The 12,076-nt window shown below is 29.9% G+C and overlaps 1 protein-coding gene across 1 annotated transcript; it reads right to left on the bottom strand.

The window, feature by feature from the left end:
* Positions 1-5,841: 5,841 nt before the first annotated feature.
* Positions 5,842-8,317, bottom strand: LOC144849024 (uncharacterized). The gene is made up of 6 exons (XM_078705977.1): positions 8,180-8,317; positions 6,910-7,059; positions 6,616-6,777; positions 6,329-6,335; positions 6,005-6,077; positions 5,842-5,845 (listed from the first exon to the last, which is right to left on the bottom strand). The coding sequence occupies exons 1-6, from the start codon at positions 8,186-8,188 to the stop codon at positions 5,842-5,844; spliced, it is 405 nt and encodes a 134-aa protein (XP_078562103.1). The 5' UTR covers positions 8,189-8,317.
* Positions 8,318-12,076: the final 3,759 nt, after the last annotated feature.

The following is a 12,076-nucleotide window of genomic DNA, read 5'->3' as shown; positions in this document are numbered from 1 at the left end:
AGAAAATGTTGTTCTTATTTTTCAATAGGAAATAAGTACTGTTATTTGACAACATGGCTGCGTCAGGTACGTAGGACTTTAATTTGGATTCCTAAACACTCAATGCCTTTTGTTATAATGAAAAATGTAATTTTAAACATTTTTACTTTACAAATGTAACTGTTAACATGAAAGTTAAATTTATTTGTGTCAGTTTTAGATTACTGAATAAAAAATAATTGTTAAGTCTATTTACTGTAAGCAATAACTAATTATTAAAAGTATGTAAACTGTTCATAAATTTTGTAAATGTTTAAATTAATTTAATGTTTTAAACTGCCTCAAGAGTTGGATGAATATTAAATATATTTGACCCTATCTTCTTTCTATTAATTCTAGAAACCACCGACATATCTTTTAGAAAGGCTTTAGACAGATTTTCAACTTGGTATGATAAACGAAAACTTATCAAGAAACTAAAAGTTTTGTATCAAGGTTACATTGCAGAAGCTGACATGCATAAAATCTGTACAACAATGGACTTGCTGCAGCAGTTGATTGATTCTGGAGATCTAAGTTCAACAGATCTCACCATTCTCTATGATACCATAAAGGCCACTAAACAGTTTGGTATTGTTGACAAACTTAGAATTCACATTCCATCTTTTCCTAATGTTAGAAAAATTATTATTACAAAATTCAGCCATCATCAACAAAAGATTCTGAATTTTGGCAATGACCTAACACAGAAGGATGTGAACAAAATTGATAATATGCTTAATAGTCCCCCAGAGAAATACCAAGATGGCTGGAGTCTTCTCCTGGATTTACAACACAACATTTGTGAACAAAATATTGGTGAATTTATTGAGACCTTAAATGGTATGGTACCAGCTGTTGACAATCTTACTAAAGGTATGTTGATGTGATTTTCATGAAATTACTGTAACATGAATTGTAAAACATCTTTTAATAGGATCAGTTTCAATTAGATTATTTAAGAATATTGATTGTTCTCACTGATCCTGATATCATTTGATTGGATTTTTGAAATATTATTTTCATCAAAGACAGAATTGTTATTATATAGTTCAATTTTCAAATTTCTTTTGGTTTCTATAAAAAAAATATGTATTTTTATATTTTTATCGCTATTCGTTATTGTCCTACAGTAGTATAAATTTTGCAATATGCCAAATGCATAAATATATACCAGCGATATTAGTATTTATTATTTTACCATTATTAAATTCTGAAGGATAAAAAGTGTTTTGATACATTGTAATTTTGTAAAACAAACAATAATTGTTTTTCTATCTATTGCAGATGTTCAGGTATCGGTAACTTTGAAACGCAAGACTGACTTAAAAGATCAACTACCTCAAAAAAAGATTTGCAATGAAACATTACACAGCAAAAGAAATCTTGATGAAAAACTACAATCATTACTAAGAACTATTGGAGAAATTCGACAATGTCTACAAACTGTCTCTGAAATTACACCATCATTAGCAATAGCTATTGATGAAATTCTGCAATCATCTGCACTAACAAGCATTGAGAAAAATCTTCAATCTTTACAAAGAACTATTACTGAAAATATGCAGCCACTACAGAGTACTCTCCCACAAGATAGGACATCTCAGCTAACAAATATTGATAAGAAACTGCAAATCTTACAAACTTGCCTTGAAAATAATCAACAACTTCTGTTAATATTTAAACCTGAGGCTTGTAATAGTTTAATTCAACTTAAACAATCTGAAGACACAATGACAAAAGATGATGAGCAAATATTATTTGGCATACTACAAAACCTGAGTTACTTTTTGCAAAGTCTTGGGCTTAAATTAACCAAAGCAGAACATAGTTCTATAATATTCAACTTATCTATGCTGGATCCCATTGCTCTGGTAAATCTTTGGGAAATGTCACTAAGTGGAGAGCTTCTTGTAAAATTATCAGAAATATTAGTGGCAGAGGAACATCAGCCCACATTTCAAATGGAATGGACATCACACATTGTCAAAGACAAATACCAAGAAGCACTTTGTATGCTTGAAGAAAAAGGTGAGGAATAAGTTTTAATTTACGGGTCATTATATCTCAGTTCATCCCAAAATAAGCATTTTTAAACCCCATATTCAATATAAAGAAAAACTGATATTTTACAGGCTGATGGGCAGCAAGCGTATTTTAAACAAGGTTGAATTCCTGAGTAAAATCCTTGATGCTCAATAGAAACTATGAAGAGCGTCCTTAATATTTTGTTGAAGTGAAGGATTATGAATTTAAAAATGTTGTTTCATGAGAAATTTTAAAACTTAAAGAAAAGTGGAAAAATGGAATATCTTGCTTGCTTGGAAATAAAAATGGGGGTGTGCACTTTTTAGAGTGATTTATTTACACAAATTATCAACAAAATATAACACTTTATGGAGGCATTGGGACGATAGATAATATCACTGAATTTAGAATATTGTATTGCAACTTCACTTTTTTTATTAAATATCTTATGAATTAGATAAGTCTGTGGATTTAACCTCCAATGAAGATTCAGATGATAATGATGTTGATTCAAAAACAGGTGAGCTATTAATTAAAGTTATCTTAAGAGCAATTAAGGAAGAGTGAAATTACACTCACTCTTCCCTGATTAAAAGATCACTCTATATGTTTGAAGTCATAACAAATTTATATTTTTTTGGAATGTTCACTCCGTTTTGAAAGCTTTATTTAATCTTTACCTTAATGTTAGCACCTCATTGACAATGGTTAACAAACACACCAATTCAATACTATTTTAAATCAACTTTACTGCAATGCAAATTCCTAATATTTTAACAGCGGTGTAAAGATTTGAGTGGTTACATCAATGAATTTTTTGATAATCAATTTATCCATGTTATTTTACATTTTACAAGAAATTATTGATTTTATTATCCTATAAGATACATTTGGCCATTATATTATAAATCCAATTTAAATTGAAAAAATATAATCTTCTCATCTGTATTCTTTATAAGAAGCAATTATTGAACAAACGGTTAGTTAGTCACTGGTTGTCATACATGGTTGATTTTATTCAGTTAAAAAATTCAAGTTTGATTTTAGTCATTTTTCAGTGAAATTAATCTGATGTTTATTTATGGTAAAACAATTTAATTAGTTATTCTTTCCCTAATAAAACAATTACACATCTTATTGACAACCATTTAAATTTAAAAATATGCATTGCTTATAAAGTACTTATAATTGTTTACAGGTGATTCCAGGATGGCTGCCAGTAAGCCAAATAAGATTCTAGAAGACATCAATAAGCATCTTAAATGTAGCATATGCACTGATCAACTTAAGGATCCAAGAACTTTAGGCTGTCTACACACCTTCTGTTTCACATGTCTAGAAAAATGGGTGACAACTAAAGGGACACTAACTTGCCCCACATGCTGCAAAACATATCCAATTCCAGAGGGCGGTCTTCACAAGCTTGTATCGAATACATTTATAAACAACATTTTAGAAACTAGAGAACTTTTGGAGAAAGATGCAAAAAATTGTGTTTGTGGGATGGGTGAAAAAGTAGAAAGTTACTGTCAGGAATGTAAGGAGTACATATGTTCCATTTGTTGCACCAGTCATAGAGGAATTCCTGCCTTGAGAAGTCACAAGTTACACTCCATGAATGAGATGAAAGAAATGAGCCAAATGCAGATTGCGTTATTAAATTCTTCCCAGTGTCTGCTTCACAATGAACATTTGGAACATTATTGCATGAATTGTGAAAACCCAATCTGTGAGAGTTGTACAATCTTGGGCCACAGAGATTGTGAAGGAAGACAAAAGCCAATTGCAATTTCAGAAGCTAATAAAATACTTACGAAAACTTCAACAGAATTAGAAAACAGCTTAAAGGAGGTTCGTGAGATTGATACAGAACTGGATAAAAATAAATCAAATTCTTTAAAAGATATTGAAGATTATGTAAAAGAATCTGTGAAGAATGGAGAGGCAATGGAGAAGCAAGTAAAAAAAATATATGAAAAGAAAAAGACAGAGATTGATGAACAAATGGATCAATTAAAAAAAACAATTTCTGATGTGAACACAAAACTGAATTTACTCCATCATTTATTGAAAAGCAATGAAGTATCAACAATAAAATTAGGTAAAACGGAAGTTACAGGACGGACAGATAGAATTATTGATTTACCAAAAACACACCCAATTGATGATGGACAAATTCACTTTGCCCAAATCAAACAGCAATTCATTCAACTAAAACAGTTAGACACTGAAAATGCAAAACCTGTGACAACAGCTAACTATCTAACATTACAAGCAAAGAAATCTGTGATAGAAAATGAAACCATTGTAGTAAAAATAAGAAAACAAAATAAATGCAAAATAGATGCAACTCAACTAAATGCGACATGGACACAACATGAACACAATGAAGTAAAGTTTGAAGAAGAAAATGGAGAATTTGTTTTAAAAAGAGAATGTACAATCCCAGGAAATTGTAGATTAAAAGTAACAGTTGATGGCAAACGCATCATAAATTCACCAATGACAATCACAGTAGTAAAAGAATTAATAAATTCTATCAACCTAGACTTTGTTGGTCAAGATGTACTTAAGTATGAAGATGATTGCTTGCTGGTTTCACATAATACAAATAAAATACTTAAGTATAAAACATCAGGAGAACACATTGGTAAAATTAAACTACCAAAAGGTACGCAAGTTTACAGAATGTTCAAAATGAAGAATGGTCACATAGCATTCAGTGACAATGTTGGGAAGTGCATTACAATATGCACAATGGAGGGAGAGGTGGTTAAAACATTTGGTCATGGAGAATTGAAAAATCCAAAAGGTATCCATGTCGATGATGAATCAAATGTTGTCTACGTTGCTGATTATAATAATGGTACAGTGCCATTGGACATTGATAGTGGACAGGTCATTAATAGATGGTCACAGCTTAACATGCGTGTAATGGATCTTACTTTTACAAACCAAAAGCAAATTCTCATATTAACAGATAATCATGGATTACAACTATATCATACTGATGGAGTTCTAATAACAATTCTTGATGATCGTGATGATGATGATTTTTTTTTTATGCAAAGGCAAAGACTGACAAAGCCAAGAGCAGTAGTAGTTGATAAATTTGATAACATTATTGTATCAAATTCTCAAAATGTACAACTCTTTGATAAAGATGGTAAATTCATCAAAGAGATTGGTAAAAGAATACAGGCAGAAGGATTATGCATCATTTCACATGAGCCACGGAAAATTGCTGTAATACACAAGCATATAAAATCATTACAAATACTTAATTACTAAAAGTATGTAAAAAGCTATCACCAAACTGCATTCTACTACTTGTTTTTCTCTAAAATTTAACTTTGCTTCTTTTTTTACTGTAGAGAATACTGGCATCATTTATTTTTTATTTTAAACTAAGAACTATGGAATTGGTAACCAGCACTTAAATATAACTCCACTTGTTATGAGTCACAAATCTTTGTATTAACTAAAAACAGTTTTGATTTTGAACAAATTGATAAATCTTTCTGTAAATTTTGTAAGAAAATGTCATACCATATATACTGTAAATTATAACACATTTGCTTTCCAAAGCCTGGACAAAATTATATGTTATTTTGGATTAATATGTATACAATTAGTAATCTGTGTCCACAATACAAATAAATTAAAAGTTTTATTTATAAAAAATACCGTGTTTTTTCACCCGTTCAGGAAGTATTTGAAACTCGAGGTCATAGGTCGACTTTGTTACCTTCCGCTTGTGAGAGGTACAATACAGTAGCTGCACATTATAATCTTTCATCTAAAATAAAATTGAACAATAGCAAACAATAAATTATCAAAAACATCACTGTTATAATTTTCATTCTATAGGCTTATTTTTAAGTAGAGGTGTAATGTATAAGGTATTAATGTAGTGTTATGTTCACAATACAAATATACCAAAAGTTTTTAAATTTACCTCTTTACCAGAAAGTACTTGAACCTCTTATGTCTATGATGTTGTTCTGCAAGCTTTTCTAAATACAGCAGAACTATAATTAAGAATAACAACAACAATATATAAATGATAGTTGTTATTACTAGGTATTGATTACTAAAGTTTAAATATTAAATTGAAGAATAAATTGTGAAATATTTTGCATTACAAAGACTATTTAGAATTTATATACAAAATATATTTTAAAAACCTAAATATTAAATTAGAGACGTTTTGTTATAGGAATGTAATCGATGGGTGCTTATTTATATTTGATTTGTAAATATGTAAATGTAATTCACTCACCTTGTAACTTTATAGCAAATAAAAAAGGTAAATTGTATATTACACAAATTAATTGACATCAATAAAACAAACTTTAGCAATTTGTAGGAATGAAGGTTTATTTTTCAATCTACCTTACAACAGTCAATCAATCAATGAAAGAAATATTATTTCTATTTCTACTGTATTATTTCAACCACATACTGTAAGCCTAGACACTAGAGGGCTAGATTTTTGTGTAGAAGGCATATTAGCAATATAAAACATCACAAGAAAAAGAGATCAAATTTTTTTATTTTAACTGGTACCATCAGTCTTAATGTATTTAGTTCTGATTCATCGAGTAAACACAACAAATCCTTGAGTTGTTGGTTGCATATGAGCAGAAGTTTCGCTTTCTGGAATCGTTTTATCCGATATGATAACTTTTGTGTTTGCGTCAATACGTCCTGCAAAATCCTCTTACTTTTCTGTTAATAAGAAATAATAAAAGAAATTATTCAAAAATGATTTCAATTAATAATTAAGTTTAGAAATTAGTAAAGCACATTCTCTGTACCAACTTGATTTTGATAGAATAATTTAACATGATAAAACTTTACCCCTTCAATTAGCACCAATTCTTGTCTTCCTACATATTCTTCATTTACTTTCTTCATTGATTCTCTTGTCACTTTTATTATTTCATTTAATCTTCTTTTTTTAATCTCCTCTGGGACGTCGTCCTTCATTCGATGGTAGGCATGCGTTTTCTAAAAAGTACATTAAACATTAATTTGTTCATGTTGTATTACAGCAAGCCACAGAAAATGTAAAAACTTTATTAGGGAGGTTTCGCAACCTTACGAATACGATAACGAAAACGAATACGTCACGCATTTGTGAAACTTTTGAGCTGATCCCCAATTCATATTCGTAAAGCGTATTCGTGTTGACGAATATCACCAGTCATATTCGTAACTACAAAACGAGTATAGTTTTTGATCTATTTTGCACATTTTGCATTTGAATCAGGAATGATTCATGATTATAATATAATTATAGATTTATTGAAAGTAATTTACTAAAGTAATTTACTAAAATGCCAGGTCAATTTTAATAAATAGCAGTTTTTAAAGTCCTCACTCGCATTATGTTACGCTAGGCCTAGGCAGCCAAGCACCAAGCAACACGTACAACGTGCGCGTGACGTATCCGTTTTCGTTATCGTATTCGTAAGATTGCGAAATCTCTCTATTAACACATTCAAAATGAAGTAAAGTGTAACTAATACATATGTGTGAATGCAACCAATAGAGCTAAATGCTGACTGTAAAGACCAATTTACACAGACGAGCGGTAACGGTAAGCGGAAAACGGCCAAGCTTGTCCCATGTATCAATCCTGAGCGGAAACAACCTGTCCGCTCTGCATTGTGTATTTGTGTTGTAAGGAACAAACATAGATTCTACATTTTCATTACCGTTACCACTCGTCTGTGTCAATTGGTCTTAAAACCATGATCTAACTAATATGTTACTAAATTATCCCATTGTGCAACCAATAGAGCTAAATCAACATGCATGTTGCCGACTGCAAAACCACTATGTAACTAATACGTTACAAAAACTATCCCATTGTATTAGCCTGACATACAGTAACCTGTAAATCTGGCCGTACAGCCATTTGGATATATTAATAAGTTTGATCCGAAAACTTGACTGCTGAAAATCATCATACTATTATCCTTTTCTTTTAGCGTACCTCGGAATCTGAAAATATTATAATATCCTATTTGTAGAATTTTATTTCTTTTATTTCCCCTTTGTATCAAGTGGAATAGGAATAAGGTTCAGTGATTGATTAGATTAGGTTGAGGGGGTAATGTATTACCTGTCGCATACTATAAGCAAAGAGAAATGCATAGTTGTAATTGACTTGTTCTGATGTTCAACGTGTCCTGATGTTCAGCTTCTGTTTCACCACAGAACCCTGTGATCAAGTCACTCGTCAACGAAACATAGGCAACACCTCCCTCACATGTTCTACAAGTTCAAGATAGGCTTCACGAGTATACCTGAAATTAATAGCAAAATATTACAACAAGTTTATGTTGACTTTTGAGTTTAAGTATAGATTCTATCCAGTGCCATATCCCAAGAATGAAAGTGGTGCGGTGGTCGCCTATTGGAATAAAGAAACTCTATTCTTTCTTTTTCTTTATTGGTAAATGGAAATAAAAATTCTTCATTTAGAAATAGAATTTCTTTATTTGGAAATAGAAATTCTTTATTTGAAAATAGAATTTCTTTATTTGGAAATAGAACTTCTTTATTTGGAAATAGAATTTCTTTATTTGGAAATAGAATAAACCTCATAAACCAAAATTCCAGCAACAATTAGGGTCACTCTAAACTCTTTTAACTTAGAATATTATAATTCCATCTATCAAATCATTTTTAAATGGTTGGATATATAACAAGCAGTTTTTTGTTGACACCAATTGTATTATCTAAAGCTTTGTCTCCACTATCAAACTATAAGTTTGACAAAAAAAGTGTGATGTGCCCAAATATGTTAGTGATATGCCCAAATATGGTAGTGCTATGACATCATCTTGTTCATAAACATATTTTGTTGTCACATAAAGTGTAATTGTCAATGGATAATTGAGCAGGGAAAGGAGGGGGTGAGGGTTGTCCTGGAATAGTAAGTATATAATCATTGAATGTAATTTTATACGTAGTTTCCTTTCTTTAGGTTGAATTAAAAACAAGTTATCATATTATTGAAATGCTTGTTGTTCAGCAAATTATTAGGAAATTAGACACTGTACTGTATTTGTAAATTGATTTTTTTTTTATTATGGTAAATAATTTTCTTTTATTTGGATTAGATAAACAGGAGTTAAAAATAATAATAAATAAACTGCATATTTAAATGAATCTCTATGAAAAAATAAACTTGGTATTATTATTGTATTTGGTCTTTTAATTTCTATTTAGTCCTGTGTTTTTAACATGTTTTTTCCAAAACAGCCTATGGTAAAAATATTTACTTATAACTGATTAAATTATCTGGTAAACACGTCACTATCTTGCTAGATAGCAAAGATTTTTACTTTATCACACAAAGCGCCCTCTAGTTTTAGGAGTCAATGAACTACAGAACAGTACCTTTTTAAAATTGAAATAAAAATTATATAGCGCCCTCTAATTTGTTGAAAGAAAACTTTTTAATAAGAAATCAATTGTTCAAGCAAAACAACAAAAAATGTTTAATTCAGAGGTTAATTATATTGATTAGAAATAAATATAGAATGTTTTAACTATAACAAACCTAGAAGAATCTTTCAAATCCATCCGTTAAATTTTTATTTTAAACACCTAGAATACAAATGTATTTGTGCATGTTTGTTTTGAGGTTTCACACTGCAGGTACAAAGTCTAGTTTACATATCTAATGTCTGCAAACAGTAGGAACAACTATTATCACATGATCCAATTGACGGCACATCTAAAACTGTTACAAATTTTACTTAATTCCAGAATAAATCAAAGGTATTTATGACTATTTTAAAATACAAATACAACTTATTTAGGATTTTCTTTATACAAATGTATTTTTATATTTTTTAAATAGACATAGTTGTACCTAATAAATGAGGGTCATTTTTTGTGTACTGTAATTTAGACTTTCACCTAGATTTTCACTTGGAATCTACTCTCCATAACCTTGCTGATTTTACACACAATCTTCTTTGTAGCTCCAACACCACCACAAATATTTCTTTAAAAAATAATTCATTTAAGCTGTTGTATTTTCTAAACATGTTTTTATAACATTGCATCATAAAGAACCATAGCAAAAGGTCTGTTGTTATACAATCTATTATACAACATTTTAGTTACGCCAAGATGAAAAGAAACTAAAGAAAGGTTTAGTTTTCTGTGCATAAACACAATATCAAAGTCTTTTTGTCACTGTCACTGAATATACAATACACCAATACTATAATAAAAATACTAAAGTTATAGGTCAAATGAACACAATATAAGAGAAACTTTCAGAGTAACTGTTCAGATGACTGAAAACCTACAACACCCCTATTCATTAAGTCTATTTTACATAATAAAAGTATGTTTGCAGAAAGACTAGTTGTAGACAGAATTTATGAACAAATTGATTTTGTTGAATTGGAAGCTTAGGCCTATATCATTTAAGAATTGTATTTAAATTTGGAATAAAGGTATTTTTCATTACTTTTAATTAATAAATACATTTATGTACACATTTTGTACTTATATTAAATGCTCTTGAGGGTGGGTCACACTCTTGTCTACCAACTTTTGGAAGCTAATTTTCCCCTACTTTTATTTTGTTCACACATACACAATAAAAAAAGCCTATTGTCATAAGATCATTGTCATTGCATGTTTGAATCTAACCATAATCACAGTGATCTGGAAGTTGTGAGTCACAAATACAATTACGTCAGAGTAGTACAAACATCTGACCAATTAGTTTCAACTTGACAGTAGTAAATAATAATAAAATACAGCTTAGTCATACAGATTTATTTCTTCATTTTTCAGAAATACACCGATAGAAAATAAGTACTGTTATTTGAAAACATGGCTACGTCAGGTACAGTATGACATTCATTTGAAGTACTTTATTTTGCAAATTCTGGATTTAAATACAGTAATGCCCATTTTTATAAATGACAATCAAGAAAAAGCATTGTGTGAGATGAATAAATTTTATTTTACCTTTTTTCTTCTGTCTTTTTAGAAACTTTAGACAAATCATTTAAACTGACTTTAGACAGTTTTTCAACTTGGTATGATGAACGGTCACTTCTAAAGCAACTGAAAGTTTTATATCAAGGTTACATTTCAGAAGCTGCCTTGGATAAAGCCTCTACAACGATGGACTTGCTGAATAAGTTACGTGATTCTGGAAAACTGAGTTCAAAGGATCTCACTATTCTTTACGATACCATAAAGGCCACTGAACAGTTTGCTCTTGTAAACAAACTTAGAATTCATATTCCATCTTTTCCTGATGTTAGAAAAATCATTATTACAAAATTCAGCCATCATACACAAAAGATCCAGAATTTAGGAAATGTTCTGATACAGGAGGATGTGAGAAAAATTGATAATGTGTACAATGATTCACCAAAGAACTATGAAGATGGATGGAGTCTTCTCATGGATTTACATCACACTAATGTAATTTGTGAAGAAGATAACAAAATGGATGAATTTATTAAGATCTTAAAGGGTCTTGAACTACATAAAGCTGTAAAAACTCTTACTAACGGTAAGTCATGGAACATTACATTATAAAAACAATTTCCATTTTTCTCAGGCTAGTAGATTTAAAATAATATTCCAATAGTACTCCAATTTTAAATTTTCTCCATATAATTTCAAACAAACATTTTGCTGTAAACAATGGAGCTAATATTTATAGAACTGGCTTAAATAGTATTCTTAATCTGCATGATTTATGGTGCACAAAATAAGCAAACTTATTTTTAAAATATTTATCAAATGCTAACATGGCCAATGCAAAAAAAGTAGGATTTGCAATACACCATGTATTTTCTACAAAAATAAAGTAGGTATTTGAATTAATAATAAAACATTAAATATATTTTTTTATTTTTTACAGACGTTCAAATGACAGTCACTCTGAAACGGAAGACAGACTCTGAAGATCAACTTCCTCAAAAAAAGACTCGCAATGAACTTCCATCAGAAAGTACTTCCACTGAAGATA

This window comes from Antedon bifida, chromosome 7 (assembly GCF_963402885.1).
Source record: "Antedon bifida chromosome 7, ecAntBifi1.1, whole genome shotgun sequence".
Classification (NCBI taxonomy): domain Eukaryota; kingdom Metazoa; phylum Echinodermata; class Crinoidea; order Comatulida; family Antedonidae; genus Antedon; species Antedon bifida.
Note: the sequence above shows the minus strand (reverse complement) of the source record. Positions and strands in the feature narration are given on the sequence as shown.

Excerpts from the sequence above, each read along its gene's own strand:
- LOC144849024 (XM_078705977.1), bottom strand. Across the intron at positions 6,778-6,909 it reads AATTGGTGCTAATTGAAGGG|AAAAGTAAGAGGATTTTGCA; the intron begins GTAAAGTTTTAT and ends TCTTATTAACAG.